At 32.8% G+C, this 21,093-nt stretch overlaps 1 protein-coding gene across 1 annotated transcript; it reads right to left on the bottom strand.

Moving 5' to 3' along the window:
- Positions 1 to 8,700: 8,700 nt before the first annotated feature.
- On the bottom strand, positions 8,701 to 17,072 carry LOC134279038 (uncharacterized). Its single transcript, XM_062761376.1, has 3 exons — positions 16,646 to 17,072; positions 11,116 to 11,265; positions 8,701 to 8,954 (listed from the first exon to the last, which is right to left on the bottom strand). Exons 1-3 carry the CDS (start codon positions 16,902 to 16,904, stop codon positions 8,701 to 8,703), a joined length of 663 nt encoding a protein of 220 aa, XP_062617360.1. The 5' UTR covers positions 16,905 to 17,072.
- Positions 17,073 to 21,093: the final 4,021 nt, after the last annotated feature.

Here is a 21,093-nt window from a genome sequence, read left to right as displayed (position 1 = left end):
TTACAGTTAGAATATTTCTTTTTCAAATAATTTTTTCTGCTTTCCTTAAGGTCATTTTACAAAGCAGCGCCTCTAGTGAATATGCACTTTTTATACCACATAGCATTTTTAGAATGTTTTCAAGGTGTTTCATGTAACTTTTCTTTACTCTTGTATCATATGCACAGTGGTAGCCAAGATTGAAATGACAGTCAACATGCATTTATATAGATATGTGTGTATAGTTTATTTTTCCTCTTGTTTCATAGAAACAATGAAGGCCAGGACTGAAATGACAATCAATAAGTATATTTATATTGCTGGCAACGCCAGCTAAGTTATAAACTTTTCTATCAGGAAACAGGAACATCCAGTTCTTAATCATCATAAAAATACAACAGTCTGCATTAAACGAATAAACCAGCTCCATGCATTATAGACTATCTGCATGACAGATTACTTCTGGTTTGCAAACACGTAAATTTAAATGTATCAATTGCCCTTTGTAAACAGCACTGATTACGGAAAAATTTATGAGAAACATAAATTAATAGGTTTTTATTAAATTTAAACACATAAAAATAAATTAATGCATGATTATGTGACGTACCACATGAACTCCATCAGTTTCATTCATTCCTAATGCACTTCATACTGTCAACTACATTTCTGACGGTAATTTATAAAGTGCGGTGCATGATTGCATTTCAGCATTGTCAAACCATGGCAACAAACATCAAACAATATTTAAGAACTTATTTAGTAAAATAAATTGTGCTTTTGAAAAGAAAGAACAAGTTTCTCACGTTCAACATTTCTGTTTCATGGAGGCCGCCATCTTGTAAGTCGATGTTTATGTAGCGGAAAAACAATACACGCGGAATGCCATTTTCCGTATAATTGGAAAACACAAGTATTTCAAAACAATTCATATTCAATAGCTCTATCTGACTCGATGATGTTCTTTTTAATAGTTGTTTTCATAACTGTTAGTTCTCTGGATTAATGTTTTTCAATAGAAGATTTTTTTTTTCCGAGAGGCGAACCTGTTTTCGCGGGAAATCATAAACACAGAGGTGGATCAACCAATAACAAAGAGGCGGGGAAAGGACTGTCGGCCAGGTGGGTGTTACTATAAGTCTCCATGTTGTTAGCATTTTGAATTTCTAGAAAACAGTTAGGAAGTATGCAAGAAGTCTCTCAGAAATGAGTAATTATCAAAAACCACAGAAATAAAATATCTGCATGGAAAATCAATATATTCCTTGCATTAAGAATTTTTTTTTCAATTGTTACAATGAAAAACATAGAACACAAAAACACTAAACTCCCACCTAGAAATTATTTGATTTCAGAGTAAGAAGAAATCAAAATACTGATTCTCCTCAAATTTTGTCCTTCCTCTTACAGAGACATTTTTTTTTACTTACCTGAAAAAGTTGACAAGCAAAAAAAAAGATAATTGCCCTAACTCGAAAATCCTATTTTGTGTGTGTGTGTGTGGGGGGGGGGGGGGGGGGGGGGGGGTAGAGGCCAACTACATTCAGTACCACATTTTTTGCTCAAAACTCTACAGTATCTCTATTTCACTATACATAGTAAAAAGTGGGGGGTCAACCAGTATTTCAATGAACATTTTCAGTAGTAAAAGTTATGTCTGGAAAAAAAGTGGCTGCCCCCCTCCCCCTGTTGCTACGTGCCTGCACAATAATACAAATTTTACTATCAAAAGGTGCAAAAATGATCATAAAATTAGTTCAGATTAGTTTGTGAAAGCATTACAAATAAAGAACCAGTTATAATTTTTCAATGAAACATGAGCAGAATTTATCTGAAATTAAAGTTAAAATTTCGGTAAAAATATCGTTAATGGAAGTTAATTATCAGCAATGGAAGTTAAATTTTTAAGAGAGACGATTGTTTTTCACTTAATTCATTTTGTAATGTTGAAAATGTCAAATGTAATGGTATAAAATAGCTGACTCGCAACTAGAATCAACTATATTAGGTTGGAACCGTGGTCACTTTCAGATAATTTTCAGTTCTTTTTGGAAATCTGCATTCTGTGCGTGAAATTTAAAACAAAATCGTTACGGAAGTTAATCGGAAGAACCATGCATTTCTTTGCGAGAAGCTTAAGGGGTTTGATTAATTTTTATGTGGGATAAAAATCATTTTTTTAACATTCCTTGCAATTTGTTTGGAACTCTTTTACGACTTGTTGTAAGATTTGCAACTGGAATACGTTTTTCTACATTACATTATGATCATGTGAAGACTTTAACTACATACATATTATATTGGTAAATATTTACAAAACCATTTGAGTATGTTAAGTCTTAGAGAGTTAAAATCGATTTTTTATAGTGAAGAAATTACAACGGTAAATTACAAATTTTGTATGCGACATAAAAAAAATCGTAGTTGGGCATGCTTTTGTAGAATGACTGAACTATATTTAGATAACATAATCTGCAATTTTATTAATTTCAGCAAGCGAATTATTATTATGTCAGTTCGTATTTAATTTTTTCAAAAATGCAAATCAACGTGTTTTATTCAATTGCAAAGTTAATTTATACGGGTCAAGTGGTCACCTCTCAGTGTTGCTCTAAGACATCTTGGCTCTAATTCAATCCGTAAAAATCAAATATCCTGAATCATTTTAATTACTTATCTAGTATACGTTATATTGTACTATGTCCTCATAATCAGACAGTGAAATTTTAATTGTGAAGCTTGATTACGTCTCTGGAGAGACTGTGGTTTTATTCATAATTATAAGTGTGTCACATTAATTTCCGTTTGCACTTTTTTGACATTTAACATTCAACTGAATTTGACAAAGAAGTAAATTCATACACACTTAAAAGTGCAAACATTTCATCATCAGTGTAATATTTTTAAAGACGTGGGCACAACAATGGGGTTTTAATGAATTCCATCTTAAACTGTTATCAGAAAAAAGATTTTCTCTGACACCTATCCCACCATATACTTTTTATTGTGGGTTATGGTGAAATAATCTAGATCCTATTCCGATTTAGGAGACGCGTTCTTTGTCAAACACAACCATAGGGAATTGGCTGCTGGAATGTGCATAGCCTGTATATCAAACAGGGCGACAGTTACATGTAGAATCGTTCTCCGCGTGAAAATAATAACATCCAATGGATCAAAACACATCGAGTAGGGACATCACATACCAATAGTCAACTTTCGAAGAACCGGCTATTATCAGAGAGATGAAGAAGATTGCGATGAAAGAGAGACAGAAGTTTCGTAGAATGCATGGAGACCTGTTAAGTGGCGAATATCAAATTAAATTTTAGTCAAAATGACTTACGTGACTGTATTGGTTTGATGATGCAGAAAACACAAAAGAAAGTAGGTGATACAATATCTCTCAACCTTCTGATTAACTTTGAAAACCTAAACACAAAAAGAATCAACAAGGAACAGGAGAATTTAACAGCAATAGATAAAGACTGTTCACTGTTCAGTAATTTGCAGAACGGTATTCATGCACACAGATATCCAGAAGACAATGTGGGACTCTTCTGATGTTCAGCCACTTTGTTCAGGTCATTGTAACGAAATAAATAAAAAAAAGTCCATTAAACAATACAAATTTTGAAGCAGAGCGAACACGGACTCTGTAACATCAGAAGTGGGATCAGGTGCCATGGAGGAGTGGCCCTCTGGATGTGCTTGCAAATCAAGGGGTTGACGTGTGAAGGGATCCTGCATTTGTAAACAAGCCAAGAAAAAACAAGGAAAAAGATCAAAGGATGCCTCTATAATTAACTCCCAAAAATCAAAGGACACAACAATTATGAGATCGTTTAAAATTTATGTTCAAAACAACTTACAGCATCTCATAGAACACCCCTGATGAAATTAATATGGACACATTCAATAAATTTTCTGGAAAATGGTGGTCATAGGAGAAAAAAGTAGAATGGATCTTAGTCAATATAGGTACACGGAAAAGACCAACACAAAATAAAAGAAGAGTAAATCAACTGTCGAATTCTAAGATTGTGAAAGATCGGTTCAAAGCATAATAATCGGAGGTATGGAAGAGTAAAGAGCACAAAGAAAGAACACGCAAACCAAGAAGTTCTAAAAGAATCTCCAATCAACACGGAATCCCACATAAACTCTTCTTCTTTTAGCTGCTGTATGTGCACTGACCTGAATGCAAGTGTTAGCTTGGATCAAAACTGTCAAGGGGGTTTAAATTATAAAAATGAATAATTATATGCCCGCCCCTCCTGTTCACTTTCTGTTTATGAGAAACCACACAAAAAATAATCGGAGAAGAATTAGCTGGACAAAATATAAATATCAAACATGCTGGAAGAACCGAATTTTACACATGATGTTATACTGAATCTCACCGATATGCAAGATAAAACCACCCAGCATGCAAAAAGACAATTAGCGATTGGTCCTGAAATCAACATCACGAAAACTAAGATTTTAAGGATCAATACGAAATCAGATGATCGAATCCCTTTTGACAGAACAAAAGTAGAAGGTGTCATCAACTTTTTCTTCCTCGGAAGTAGGAATGTGACTGATGGAGACTTGAAGGTCTATGTATTTGCTCGGGGTTTTAATGCACTGTACTATATATCTAACATATTCAAGAAGGGGATTGTTCTACGTATTAACAATTTCTAAAATACGAGGTAAGTCATTGACAAACAAGTTGATGAAGCAAGAATATCAGCAGTCTTGTTTAAAGTCATCATTTCGTAAGTTCTATGGTCGATACAATCATGACAATGACCTTTTTAGTAAATACAATTTATAATTGATTCAAATGCTGACTGACGTTTTTCATACTAATTGTTAGTCCATTATTTATACACTGAATTTTTTCCCGTTCTTTCCCGATCACGGCAAGGAGCACACAGCGGGTGTGACCAGTTTGCTGGTGATGCTCATTCCTCCATGTCACCCGATCCCACCTCTGATGTTATGGAGGTCCGTGTTTGCTACACTCTTATTTTGTAATATTTAATGAACTTTTGAGCTCGAATACTGTTCGTTATCTCCACATATTTCATTCTCGAATAAGAAAATACAAACAACAAAATTAAATGTTTTTAAAAGAAATTCTTGGAGTATGATTTCGAACCGCGGAAGACGACAAAAGTCATTATAAACAGGTTAGATGCCTTCCAGAGAGAAAGAGAAAAGAAATAAAACAACTGCTCAGGAAGCAGGTCTTTATAGGTGTTCTCAGGGTAGGCGAGCTAGGAATCCTCAGGTGACTGCCTTATAGGTGGTCTCAGGGTAGGCGAGCTAGGAATCCTCAGGTGACTGCCTTATAGGTGTTCTCAGGGTAGGCGAGCTTGGAATCCTCAGGTGACAGCCTTATAGGTGGTCTCAGGGTAGGCGAGCTAGGAATCCTCAGGTGACTGCCTTATAGGTGGTCTCAGGGTAGGCGAGCTTGGAATCCTCAGGTGACTGCCTTATAGGTGTTCTCAGGGTAGGCGAGCTTGGAATCCTCAGGTGACTGCCTTATAGGTGGTCTCAGGGTAGGCGAGCTAGGAATCCTCAGGTGACTGCCTTATAGGTGGTCTCAGGGTAGGCGAGCTTGGAATCCTCAGGTGACTGCCTTATAGGTATTCTAAGGGTAGGCGATCTTGGAATCCTCAGGTGACTGCCTTATGAACAGAGCAGCACGAAGAAGATTAGGTGAAGTAAGTATACTATTACCATGTTCGTAAGTATATGCAGTATTGTATTAAATATGTGATTTATAGTCACATTTATAATGCAAAAATATCCCTATTTCGAATGAAACTTGAGACAAAATATGCCCAAATGATAGGCTGTACTTCCTAACAAGGTCATTACATGTATAACGACCAAAGAGTTTTCGAAATGCTGAAGTTAAACAAAACTATTGAAATTCCTATACCATCATTTTGTTTTTTTATATGCAAGAGATTGTTCTTGCAGATCGTCGAAGTTGTGATACATACACTCTTTATGCAGGTGATAGTGGAATATTTCAATTTCTAAATTTTTTCTCTATAATAACCGTTTGAAAGTAAGCGGAGTTGATTTCCTTATAATTCTGCCGGAATGTAAATTAGGCAGGTCGATAGGTCAGCAGCTAAGGAGGCCTAATACGCTTGCAAATCTCATGCGCATCTGTCTCTTTGTCTGACGCTAAGGAGGCCAAATATGCATGTAAATCTCGTGCGGCTGCCTTTGTGTTTGACATCAGTGTGCGAGGACTATTGAAATTGGCATGGAAGTCCTCGTGTAATTTAAATCGATTAGTCTACATTCTTAATGTCTAAGTCTACAATTTTATTTCACAATGAAATGGAAATATAAGGAATCACTGTCTAGTTTTGAGAGTATGCCAGGGACATCAACAATAGTGGGAAACATGGGATAATTTTAGCATAACGGGCTTCGCCCGTTATGCAAATTATCCCATGTTTCCCACTATTGTTGATGCCCTGGCATACTCTCAAAACTAGACAGTGATTCCTTAAATATATAGCTAATAAGGAAAAACTAAAATCGTCTTTTTTAACGATGACTTATCGATCAAGCCATTACCAGCTCATTCAATTTTATGACTCAGAATAATGCAAATTTTTTCATTTACACTAAGAAAACCATCATTTTTTTTCTCTTTTTATTATATAACTATGTGTACAGTCATTTACTATTGTTTAGTACGACATTGACAGCAAATACAACACATCAGTAAGTCAAATACAGACTGAGATTTTACATACAGATTGTTAGCCCATTAACGACGTTCGATCCTGATATTTAAAGTCTTAAACTTTTTTTGCCAAGTATATTTTTAGTTTCTACATACATAGCTTAATTAAAATTCAAATCAAAAAATGAAGGTCAATATGCTTCTTTTGGCGCTACATTACATTGAATATGACCTTTTTGCACTGAAATTTGTGTCTTAATTAAAAAATTTAATTTTTGACATTTTCCCTCCAATATTTTATCCAGTTAAAAGCATGAAACAAAATGAACTGTTAAGTTTGTTTAAAAAAAGACACTAAAAAATTGTGACTAAGAAAAAGTTTCATATTGCTTCGCATAACAAATTATTTGACCTTTCTGCACTAATAAAAAGTGATTTTTCTGGCATTGAAAATTTAATAAGCAAAAAAATCATTTTAAAGTCTTTAACTTTTTCTGATTTTAAGCAAATAGGTCAATTTTTTCTTGAATATTTAGAAAAGAACATCAAAAGCGGGGGTACATGATGTAAATTTTCAGATATTACTAAAAAAGTGTCGATTTTACGTTAAAATTGGCTCAATTTTTTCCCGCGTTTTCAGAATATATTTACTATATTTGTCACAATTTGTTGACTGAATTCATAAGAAATAATTTAATAGATATTTCAGAACCAGCATAACACATTTCACTGCAAAAAACAGCTTTGTGCGCAACCAGGATGGAAAAATAAAAATCCAAAATTAACAGTACTGTTATAGTGCAAACTGGAAAAACTGATAATTTTCGTCTAAAAAACCTTCCGCCAGAAAATATAGTCCCTAGCTTAATTCTACTTGAATGGAATTTAATCGCGGTTTTTTCATTGAATATAGTTAAATTTGCCCTGTAGAATTCAGATTTAATGTTAGAATTTAAAAATGATACAGAATTTTATAAATAAAGGACCTGACCAAAATACGCTCAAAATCTCAGGATCGAACGTCCTTAATTATCTACGGATCTTTCCATTTTTTCTGATGATGACAAGGAGCACACGGGGGTTGTGACCGATTGGCAAGGGGATGCTCACTCCTCCAGGACACCTGATCCAAACCTCTGATGTTTTGGACGTCCGTGTTTGCTCCTCTCTTATTTTGTAATGTTCAATGAACTATTGAGATCGAATAATTTTCGTTATCTCCACATATTTCATTCTCGAATAAGAAAAAACAACCAAACCAAATGTTTTTAAAAGAAATTCTTGGAGTATGATTTGGAACCTCGGAAGGCGACAAAAGTCATTATAACAGGTTAGATGCCTTCCAGAGAGAAGGAGAGAAGAAATAAAACAACTGGTCCAGGAAGTGGGTCCTTATAGGTGGTGTCAGGGTAGGCGAGTTTGGGTATCCTCAGGTGACTGCCTTATAAACAGAGCAGCACGAAGATTAGGTAAAGTACAAGTATTATCATGTTCGTTAGTATATGCAATAATGTACTAAAAATTTTATTTTTAGTCAGATTTAGTGTAGAATATATATCCCAACTGGAATGAAACTTGAGTCAAATATGCCCAAATGATAGGTTAAATCAAGGTCATTATAACGACCAAAGAGTTGAAATTCCTGTACCATCATTATGTTTTTCGATACGCAAAAGATTGTTCTTGCAGATCGAAGAAGTTATGATACATAAACTCCATACACAGGAGACAGTGGAATATAACTAATGAGGGAAAGCTGAGGTCAACTCGTTTGTTTTTACCATATCCCTTTTAATGATGGCTTTTCGATCAAGTCATTACCAGCTCATTCAATTCTATCACTCAGTAAAATGAAAATATTTCCAATTACACTAAATTTATCCAGAACTTTTTCTCTTTCATAATGCAACTCGGTGTACAACCATTAACTATTGTTTAGCACGACATTGATAGCAAATAAAACTCATCAGTATGTCAAATGTAGAATGAGGTTCTACATATGCATTGTTAGCCCATTACTTATACACTGAATTATCTACGGATTTTCCGTTTTTCCCAATCATGATATGGAGCACACGTTGGGGGTGACCGGTTTGGAAGGGATGCTCATTCCTCCAAGGCACCCGATCCCACCTCAGGCCAAAATACAGAAGAAAAGTCACAATACACATGAAGTAGGACCAATGTAGGCTATGCTTTTCCAAAAGAGTTGCTTCATGATCATTGGTGGAGGTCCCATAAACCACAATCCCGATCAAGACGCATCCACCTAAAAATAGATAAAATATGAAATCAAACTTCTTTATATTAGTAAAATATTACTACCGTGTTTGAAACATTGTTTAGTATTATAAATATATTTCTTGTAACTTGAATTGAATAAAATGCGACGACCAATAAACGGCGCCGAATTCATTAATGATATTTTAAAGCCCACAAAATTTACCATAGAAGATTTTAAAAGATTGAACCGAACATCGTTAAGCCAACATGCTTCAAGTAAAGTAATTATTTTATTCTTGATAATGTAAGAGCGTATACAACCTTATACATCATTGTCCGGGTTTTATGTATTGAAACCATTATGTAACCCATGCATGTAATGAATAATAAAGAAGAATGTGATTGTACTTCTAATAAGAGTTAGACACGACAGTCGGTAAAATGTTGCCTGTGCGTAATCAGAATGATGGAATGAAATACAATTTTCTTTATGCATCATTTTCTCCTTTGATGAATAGCTAATACTGATTGCTTCGAGGACATCATTGTCATTAATTTTGTAATAGTCAGACATTTGTTTTACATATTGCTTTATTAAACTATACTCAAGAGAAGAACATAAAGAAAGTCAAATGTTTGATTTTCATATCCAAAGTTAAATTTTCACTGTTTTAAGTCAGTGTCAAAATACAGACTTTCATCTCCATGTATAAAGTCGATCCAGAAGAATGTATGATAATATAAAAAACAGAAACATTTCATATGAGGCACATCTTGTCGAAAAATAGAAGAAATAGACCCTCCTGTAAACTGAGATGCAATTAAATTTATCGCAGTGGCTTTCTCAATTATTACAGATAATTTTAATCCGTTTTACGAATCCCAGTTTAATCCAAATAAAAAAAAAATAAAGTAGTCTGCCATATTTGTTTCATAATGCATGTTTGACTGACTAATGACAGTGTGACTAATAGCTGAAGCTTTTTCACTGTCAAATTCTCCTTCTGGGGGTTATTTCTTATTAAACAATATCATAAAATCTCCAGCATATGGTGTGTAGGTCTTCATAGAAATTTGGCACTCAAGTCAATTCTTAAACCAAGGTAGGCCACTGACAAAGAAGTTGATTTTACATGACTTTCAACAAAATCTATTAAAATCATAATTTCGCAGATTCTATGGTTGATATGAAAACCTTGTTTTACAAAAATAATCAAATAATTGCTGGTACTTATTATACCAATTGCAAGACCATTCTAACACACTACTTTTAAGCAGATTTTTTTCCGTACACCTAATCAATACAGACAGCTTAAGGCGAATGTGACGAGGGGGTGAGGGTCTTATTCCTTTGGACACCTAATCAATTCTGGTTTTTCTAAAGGGGCCTTTTTCCCCTGTTTACAGTTTGTATTTTTTTACGGGATTTAGAAGATCGAAAAAAGTTCTTTATCTTTAACTTTTTGTTCATAAGGTAATTTCAGACTCTTCACTGAATAAAGCATTTCCATGTTCACTGCATGAATAGACCAAATTATAACCTTTACTAATGATATTTCCGTTTCAGCTGTTTTTGTTTTGTTTTGTTTTCCTTGCTGAATTTAAAAAACCAAACTACGAGATGAATCATCAGCGACCCAGTTAATAAAGCAGACCTAAGAAACGCAAAATGTCCTTGAATGAGAAATTAAACAGAATGGTCTTATAACGGGAAAAATGGGAAATGTATTAACACAATGTCTATCGAATTTGAAGCTTATTCCAATGAACATGCTACACTCATTGTAGCATCGATAAGATGGATTTGTCACAAAATTAAACAAAATCCAGTCTTTGCTGTAAGAGATAAAAACTATAGATTTGTGCAACTGTGGCAATTCATGTTTTATTTATTTGTAGACAGACTGAATCATTATTCCATGAATAAAACATTATTTCAATATAAACATCAAGATTTCAAGTGATTAATGAAATTAAATTTTCCTCCAACGAAACATCACCAGAAATCTTTCTAACGAGGAAAGATCCCACCGGCGACTTGACAACCTTGGATGCTGTGTTAAAATCTTGGTTAATGCATATAACGCAAAAGAAATGTTATAAATACAGTGTACTTTTCTTGAATACCTGATCATGCTTCTTCCAGAAAAATGCAGCTAGAGAGAAGATTATTTGAGCTATAAAATCTTTTTTTAAAAATTTAGTACCTGTTGATATGCTGGCTAAAATGGCGACGATATGAACAAAGTCACGTGAGGCGACTTCCCGTATGAACAAACAGAGTAGAGTAAGGGACAGAGTACCACAGGAGGCGAACAGTCCTATCGTCACGAATACTCGGGTCACTACTATGGCATCTGTAAATAAAATAAATATTTTAATAATGTATTTTATTATATGTTTACTTTTTAAAATAACTTCATCTTTTTGTAAAAATTTTGCATTAACACATGCCTTTCTGTACGAATTTTTGTAAACTTTCTACATTTTTCCTAAACTTGTGTTTTTCATCAAAAAATATTTTCGTACGTTATTTTTTATTGCCTATTCATTATATCACTAATGCTGAAATATATTCTGCATACCTATATCGTAAATTATTTTTAAAAAACCTGGGCATATTTTGTTATGATTTTTGGATATATGAATTTAATGTTACTATAGTATATATTTGATTTTATGTCGCCATGCAGAGCTTACTTAACTTTCAACTATTATATTCGCACTGAAAAAAATCATACAAAGAAAACTTGGATTAAAGGAGTTTAAGGGATTCCACACATTTTGGATTCGAAAAAAAAATGATTTAAATTTCATCAAATAATATCTGTCTATTTATTTAACGCAGTTAAAAAATTCGACAATTCCGAGGAAATGGTAGGAATGAGGCGATATATTTTATAGAGTATGACTATTATAAATAGCACAAAGAAGCTAAATAAAGCGGGGCAAAAGCCTTATGTCAAAATTATGAACTATTTCATAAAACAATAATTTGTTAGGCTTTCAACTCAAGATTTAGATATATCGACGACACATTATCAATTAACAATAATCATTTCCATGTATCTGCATTAAGTAATTTTTCAAGAAAATCCCAGCGAAATAAAAGATCACAGATTTTTGAACGTATTTTTATTTCAAATCTGGATATTGTTCTAGAAAAAAGACGTTAAAGCAAAGATTTATAATAAAAATAATGATTTCAACGTTTTTTCATGTCAAATTTAATCATTTGTGTAGAAATATACCATTTTCACCTGCAGATGTAGTTTATGTCTCCCAGTAGATTCGGTTCAAACCATGCTTACGTAATTACATATAATAAAACAAGGCAAGCTATTGACAAACGAGTTGACTACACAAGGCAAGCTATTGATAAACGAGTTGACTATGCAAGGATCTCAACAATATCATTGAAAGTCAACGTTTCACATATTTTGATCGATACAAAGAGCTTGTCAGAAAATACATATCTTTTAGAAGAATAATGAGTGACGTTTTCACATTAATCGATAGGTCATTATTTACACACTGAATTGTATTTGGATATTTCATTTACCCAATCATGACAAAAATTAAACGGCGAGTGCATGTAGCCGGTCGACAAGGTGTGTTTTCCTATCCATGGCACCGGATTCCACATTTGATTTTTTAGAAGTGCATGTTTAATTTGCTTTGTTCCAAAGTTGTTGCAATGAACTTATTAGTTAGATTACTGTTGGCTATCTCTATAATTCATCAATGCATTTCATAACCATTGACGGCTTGTATATCTCGGTATACTAGATAACCCTGTAAAAGACAGAATAACAAATACTAACAGACACGGCCACATCCAGAACATCCATTTGAGTGATCGATAGCTTGATACTGCACGATCATTTACTTGAAATAACTCGATTCTGATTCACTATTGTATGATTTCCAGTATCTTTCTCGCCTAATTTGATTTATCAGAGGAGAATTTCTACGTCTGGGGACGCTGCTTTCTCCATAAGAAGTTTCAGATGAAGATATTTAATCAATCGAAGCCTCTTGCACCATTAGACAATGACTATCGTTTATATCATATCAGTTTTCTTGCTATACTTGGCCTTTATATCTCGCACTTAATAAGGAATGTCAATTTCAGACATTTCTTTTATCATGATTGTTTGTCGGTCTCGAGATTTTATTTAGCATTCTTTATACCAATGTAGCATAAAATTGTGGGTATTTTTGTACATGTGTTTTCTCTGTGAAAAAAGTCAGAAATCTTATTGAATATTGTATTTTTTGTTTTGGAAACTAACATAAGCCCTGTAATAAGCACGGCAGAGTTGTGAAGTCTCTAGAGACTTTATTCTACAATTCTATAGAAATAGCGATGCCACAAACAAAACAAAACACCAAAGCTGGCTCAATTTATTTCAATGCATGTAACAAAATACTTATTGTAATTGTAAGAAAATGCCAAGAAAAACATTTATGAATTTATAATCAATTAAATATAGAAAATGTGAGTGAATAAAGTCCAATTGTCTGACACGAAATTAAATGAAAAGCCATGGAGGATCCTCTACAACTGGACATCTAAACTATATTTTATCAAGGAAGAAAGTTGCAAACATGAATATATTCTATCTTGTTAGTAGGAAAAATGGTAGATTTCTATTCTCTTCCTTTCTCAAATACGTTGCTCATTTAATGCAAATGACAGTCCCAAATTAATATTGTGAAGAACTGCTTTTTGTCACGAAAATTAATTTTCAGTCCAAAAAAGATCGATATATATTTTGAGGGAAATCGACTGAGAATGAAATACCACCGCTGTTTGTAGCTATATTAATAACGACGCATACCTAAGAATGAATAATGCCAGAGAAACGCATACTAGTATTTGGTTTTTGATTTTCAAAAGAAATATACGATGAGCAAATCAGCATTTTTTTTATAAGAAACAATAAGCAGACCTATTTTTGCATTCATATGAAGCAGAATATAATCAAAATCTTGTACACGAGAAGAAGAAAACACTTGCCGTGACCTTCAACTTCACTTTTAAATATATCGCCGTCATAATATTAATTTGCATTAATTCTTTCAATTCTAAATGATATATCTCAGTGAGTTTGAAACAAAACTTATATCTTTAACATTGTTGGAGATTTTACTAGAAAGAGACGTTGATGGTTAACCTAACAACAAAGCTTTATCATGCATAAATGTGATGACTTCAGCATATTATCAATCATCAGCTTCCTTACTTAAGTAGCAATATACCCCTATCACCTGCATACGGTGTTCATATAAGATGATTCGATACGCAGCAGCATGTAATAAGTACGGGCAATTTTTAAAACGAGGTAAGTTATTGACAAACAAGTTGATGAAACAAGAATATCAGTTAGGCTCGTTTAAAGTTATCATTTCTTAAGTTCTTTGGTCGATACAATGGCCTTGTCAGCAAATACATTAATTTATCATTACTTCAAATGATGTCTGACGTTTTTCATAAGATTAATAAACCATTATTTAAATACTTGATTGTCTACAGATTCCTGAACATGCCAAGGAGCACACGGTGGGTGGGACCGGTCGGCAGGGGATGCTCACTCCATCAGGGCACCTGATCCTACCTCTGATGTTTTAGAGGTTCGTGTTTGATATGTTCCTTATTTGTATTGTTTGACTGGAATATTAGCTTGAATACTGTTCCTTGTATCCATTTATTTCATCAGCATTCAGAAATTCCTAAGTTAAGATGTTGGTGTTTTTTTTAGATAACGCAGAAGAAAATTCGACTGGTTGGACAGAAGTCGCCCCTACAGAGTAGGACATTGAATTTTAAATTTATCGAAGAACACAAAGGTAGAAAGTTAATAATATGAAATTATCATACACTCAAATAGCCTGTCGAACTTAAACTCGGGAATGTTTATCACTTTAACCGAAATATTTTCTTTAAATTACAGTTTTCTTATGATAATCCACGAAGATCCCAGTAAAAGTATGTCTAACTGTTGCATGACGTTACTGATCTTCTTTTGGGCATGGCAAGGTGTGGAACGCTAGGAACGATGCTTCTATACTTTGGGTTAATTTACTATGCCTCTTCACTTTATCAAAACCCCTTAGTGTGTTGTAAATTAAGAATTAGGGTGTAAATATCACAACTAGTATAAGATGATATTTATTGCTGTTTTTCCAGATAAAAAATACAGATCGAAATGAATTAGTGGGTAAGTTCTCCTGTCTATAGTCTGAAACCTTAATTCATTTTAACTAACAGGAATTTTTTTATTCATATTACAAATACATGTACTAATGAAAATTAATGTTTTGATTCAAATTCTTGATCTAACTTATTTTTGTGATAAAATTGAAATTATTTCATTTGTTTGTGTGTATGCAGGTGAGATATTTTTTTTAACACTACGTGTAAATGTTTAGAATAATGCAACAGTAACGACTGTCAAAAAGGACCTACCAATAAGAATAAAAGCAAACCTTTAAATGAAAAACCTGTATATTCTAGTTATTAGTAGTTTTTTTTTTCAAGAAAATTAGCTATTAAGATCGATGGTCACAAGGAAAATATAACAGAAGAACAAAAATCATTAAATACTAGTTCTGCAATTTCAGAATCCAAACTCTTTGTGTTTGTATATTTCTCCAGCTTCTATCTATAACTTTTATCTTTTTTCAATACAATAACACTCGGACACATAAGTGGGGTCGGTAATATTGCACGCTATTGACTTCTTCCTATCAGTAAACAACATCATTATGATTATAATAGCCTAATCTGTTATCTCGATGTTTTCCCTGTGTTATGCAATGCGCATGCTGAGTTATTTGTCTTGCATTGCCTCTTCATAAATTGCTCAAATACATAACAATTGCAATTAACAAGAAAAAAGATAACCTGATTATTAATTTGTTTCCTCTAAATACAGAAACACACATGGTTTTATTTTCTAGAACTTCTTCTTAGAGCAAGGCAAATTTATCCTCTAAAATAAGAGCTTCTAATGTACAGAAAAAAGATTGTGGATAAACATCTCCCCAGTTTATGTTATTCACAACTGTATTATACATTTATGTGAGAAAAAGATCTGGTTGATGTCGTCCCTGACATGAAACTGTGAAACCCTGTACTGATCTCCTTCAAACAGGTGTAACAAAAATCATAAGAAACCCTTTAAATTCATTATCTTTGAATATTTTTATTCTAAGAGTTCATGAAATCCCCATTATCAGTTATTAGAACTAAAAATAATCGTCGACTTCTTAAATTCAGAAAAGATACAGAAGTTTATATTTCCATGGATTCAAAATAAACGTATTTTCAATAAAAGTATCTACGAATATTTAAACAATAAAATAAAAAAAAGTTCAAAATTTGTTTTAAAAAATAAAAACCTTACTATTCTAAGATTAAAAAGATTGATTTACCTCTTAATATGTTGACATTTATGGACATGCCAAGGATTTTCTTGTTATTAGTGATTTTTTAACAGGCAGTCGATAGGCTAAGCTAATTAAGATAGTAAAACGATTTAAATAATTTGAGATATGCCCACAAACATTTTAATCACCAGTATTTTGATACCAGTTTTAATTAGATGGTTGAGTTTTACATTTATCGACCGATAATGACGACACTTCGAAAATCTGTAAATATTTTGAAAAAGCAATTTTAGTTTTATTTGGAATTGCATTCAAAAGTGTTCAGAATATTTTATTTCCTACCTTCCAACTCCAAAACTGCAGATTGACAATTCGGATCTGCAGAAAAACAGGAGAAGCAATTCCAGAGTCCACAGTATGTATGCTTGATCTGAGGGTAAAAGCTTATATGTGGAGACACGTCTGTCACGCTCTCAATCAAACGCCAGTACGACGAGGCAAACGACACCAGATGGCACAAAAATCCCAGAAAAGCAGGAATTAAGCTCAATTTCAAAAACAGGCTGGACGATTTAAAAGTTTCGTTGAACATGTTTGTCATAAGACTTTGACTTTTCGTAGTAAACAGTTAAGTACTAGAACTCATGGTTGTACAAGTACTACACGTTATTTTCTGTAAGAGACACATTGCCATAACAACCTCAGATGCGCTAAACGCGTTTGATAGAACGAAGCCGATATTAATAGGAGCTAGCAGGCTCTCGTGTGATTTATTCTTCTTCAGCAGTTCTCTAGAGCTTACGAGGAACCTTAGTTTCAATGTCGGGGTTAATTATGAAGTAAGGGAGTGAGCCAATTAACATTTTTTTATACTCGATAAGGATAATCTGGTTTTCATGTTGACATGTTGAAGAAGTTATTAAGATAAACTTCAACAATATGAATAAGAATTCAATACATTCTGTACGGGGAATATACAAAACTTCTGGTATTATTGATGCAGGAAAACAATAGAGGAAATTTTTTTTTAAGCTTAATTCCAGGCTCTCTTGGTCTACTCTGTGACGCCCCAGTACCCTTGTGTTGAAATAAGATAAACGGTGTGGAAATCTCTTGCCGTTGATGCTAAAAGATGGAGATCAAGTATTTATTACTGACAAATATTGTTAAAATTTAAATAGGATCAATAAGTAACAAATATAAGAATTTAAAATCAATCAAACAATGAATAAATGGGATGTTTAAAAAGGATTTATATCCATTTGTTTATTTTTCCCATCTATAACCATAAAGCAGCGATATTTGAAAAAAGCTTTTAAAGGTAAAAACAGTAAAGAGCATTTCCACAGAAGGGAGTCAATATGGAAAACAAAACATTGAGTAACAATCTACTTAAATGTTACGTTTTGATTTTTAACTTTGAGGTAAAAGAATTTCCACCTGTGCTTAAGGTTAGTTATTCTAATTCGCTTACTGGCAAGAAATAGTATTCAAAACTGTCCTCTATAATGAAAAGTATTCAGCCTTACTAATAATCCCTATATACGTTATTTCATAGAAGAACATTAACAATTTAATGAGACCGAGAACTACAGATTTTTATTTCAATGTGGTGCTCAGGTGGGAGGAAGACAGTGGCTGATAAAAATAGGAAGAGGGCCATGTGTTTTATACATTCATTTCCTATGAGCACCCAAAAATTAACCAATCACATGAATCCAAAAGCTCTTGTCTGGTATATTTCTGAACCATCAATGAAATCGTATATAATGCTGCCTGTACTTTTAATTTCTCCTCGGGAAAGGGGTATCAGAAACTTCAAAACACGCACATTTCTAACACAAAAAAGATCTTTAGATGTCAGTTTTGGTTTTATTCATCCCAACAACCCCAGATGTATATTGCTTTTATGTCACGCCACCTACATTTATCTAAATAATTCCATTTTCCAAAATTATGTAATCTTTATTCACATACCTCTTGTACTCCAAATTTCAGTTCAACAATGTTTATGTTATATACGATATTTAAGGGTTAATTAGAAAATAAACCTAAATCTATAATTTTTTAAGATAAAGATTTAGTATATAAAGTGAGTAATTATTTTGATTTTTATATCCAGTGGAAAAGAAGTATTAACGTCAGTTGGTACACTGCACGTCTGCTTTAATTAACAATTTCAATGTTAGATACAGGGTTTATAGAGGAGGGCCGATCTAATTCAGTTATTTTTGCTTCTAAAAATACATCAATAGGGTTTATTTCACACTGAAACAAACACTTGAGTATTAACGTTATGTGACTTTTGTATGAATCAAACATGCTTTGCATTGCGAAAAAAGTAAGTAAAAAACACAAGTCTTCATGTACGTGCATTTATTGTCCAAAATGCATCATAATAATTTTGAACATATAACAATAATCAAATCTAATTTTTAAATATCATGTAATCCTTTATTTTCAAAACAATCTAAAAAGTAGTATTTCAATATTGTTTTGATTCATTTTTTCAACCAGGTATGCGAAATGACCGATAGAAAAAAATATACAAAACTTCAGAAAACACAGAATACCTGTTTTACTTTTAAAGGTTCCATGTAAGTGACGTGCTGAGAAACAATCAGACACACAAAAAGTTTTATTCTGAAAAAAAAATTACTTTTGCTGAAAAATTTAAAAATATGAACCCTAACTATTGAGTATACAGTATCAGAAGAATAAACCATATGTTAGTATTATTACAAAGTGCACATTTAACTAAGATTACAGTCCTAGGTGCATTGAAAAAAAGGAATCAACAATCCCATTTGTTCTCAAATGTTTAAAGTGTTTATCATAAAATATTTGACAAATAGCTTCAGTATTAATGCTAATTGTTGTTGATTAATAAAATTAATTCATTAATAACACCATTTAAGGACTGCTGGTGTATATAAGGAACGTGTAGCGATAATTCTGAAAAAAAATCCTTTAAAACAAAACATCAATTTAACACAGACAACACTGGCCTCTGAAGACAGGGACTGGATTGTGCCTGTGACCTGTCAACCGGTCACAACAGCCAATGCTCCTTGAATGGATCGGATAAATGGACAAAAGGAGTATTCCACTTAAGTATAGTAGCGTGGTCCCTTTTTACACCCTTGGTTTACTGCATAGATAGTAGGATTGGGTATTTTGTTTGATTTCATTGTGTATAATAAAGTATTTCTAATAATATGATTGTGCATTCATAATGAATTATCAAATACATCAAAAAATACAAGACAATTTTTAACACCCATCGCGCTAAAAATTGCTGTCCTCCATCAGACTACGATATGTAAATGGGCGGAGACATTTAGATTAGATACTATAAAAAGAATTATATGTTAAAGATTCACAATCAACAACTAAAACAATTTTCTATTCATTTCACAAAACTCTATAGCAATGTGAATGAACAACGATAACTTAACCAAACAAGTCCATATGCTGACCGAACATGTCACTGAACATTTCAACTGAGTGCTTGCTAACACTGTGGGCATTTACCTGTAACGACACAAATCCACGTGGCTTGTTGTGATTCGAGACAGGTCATAAGAGGTTAATCGCATGTAAATGAAGATAGCGAAGAGTTTCAAAATCACAATACTTTTAATTAGAAAGCATAGAGCACAAGGTTGTTCAACAAAGATATTTTTACTCATGCTTTACCCATATAATACACACATTATATATCAATCTCGACTCTGAACAAACATGTGCTCCTTGAAAGTGTGTACCTGTCAGTGATTTCTTTTGATATTCATGAAAATAAATGGACATATCTATTATTTGACAAATTTCAAATAATAAAGAAAATTACTTTGCTTTTGAAAGTAAAGACCTAACAATTTGTATGATAGACGACAGTCAATATTCGACAAATGTATTTGAAATCAAGGTCATTGTAAAATTACAAGAGACTCGGTCATCTACAAGTACATCAATATTATATTGCAGAACGTAAGAGTCTTTGTAGTATTAGCATGGGAGAGTATTTGTATAGCATAGTTGACCTTTTTTTCCTCTTTACAAAATAGTGTGCAAATGACCACTAACAAGGGATGCAAATATAGAAGAAGCAGTTGTCAACCTAGTAAAAAAAAATATTGCATTGAATTTATCGTAATGTATGATTGTATAAAGTGTTAAAATGTCATATGTTTTGATGCAGTTGCTTTTTGTTTTAAAACGTGATTTCAAAATTCGTACAGATGCCTTGGAGTTTTCAAGTATTCATAATTTATTAATAACACATCTTCAATAATGTAGCACAATATTGTACATTATTTCTAAATTTTTTCCCTCACTGCTGATTGGAAAAGTTCTTTATGAAGATATGAGATTGACTCATTATTTTTAGTTGTTTTTTTTTCTTGGAAAAAAAAATTGTTGAAAATTTAGATATGAATGAATAGAAATAATATTTATTTATCATTTTAATCTTTTCAGATACTAAAATGTCACTAGAGTAACCAATGGAAGAAAGGGTTGTTATATAAAAATATATGGAGAAATGGAGAAAATGAACAGTATTTAGGCTCAAAAATTCATTCAAACAATACAAATCAGAAGCAAATTAAGAAAAAGGATCATTTGGTACATTTTTTTAAACCAAATTTTTCAAAATTATTAACTAGATTCATGGTATACAAACACCAATTTAATGACAACTTTTTAAAACTTTTGCTCTCCAAACATGGTACCACCCTTCCCCGTGGTGCATGATTTGAGCTTTCAAATAAGTTTGATCTTTTCTGGTC

Source organism: Saccostrea cucullata, unplaced genomic scaffold, assembly GCF_032062105.1.
Source record: "Saccostrea cucullata isolate Sc308-1 unplaced genomic scaffold, CSIRO_AGI_Scuc_v1 ctg278, whole genome shotgun sequence".
NCBI lineage: Eukaryota > Metazoa > Mollusca > Bivalvia > Ostreida > Ostreidae > Saccostrea > Saccostrea cuccullata.
This window is presented reverse-complemented; position numbering and strand designations above follow the sequence as displayed.

Coding starts and splice junctions, on each gene's coding strand:
- LOC134279038 (XM_062761376.1), bottom strand. CDS start 16,904: ATGACAAACATGTTCAACGAAACTTTTAAATCGTCCAGCCTGTTTTTG. Junction 11,266..16,645: donor TGCAGTTTTGGAGTTGGAAG/GTAGGAAATAAA, acceptor TTTTATTTACAG/ATGCCATAGTAGTGACCCGA. Junction 8,955..11,115: donor TTTAGCCAGCATATCAACAG/GTACTAAATTTT, acceptor ATCTATTTTTAG/GTGGATGCGTCTTGATCGGG.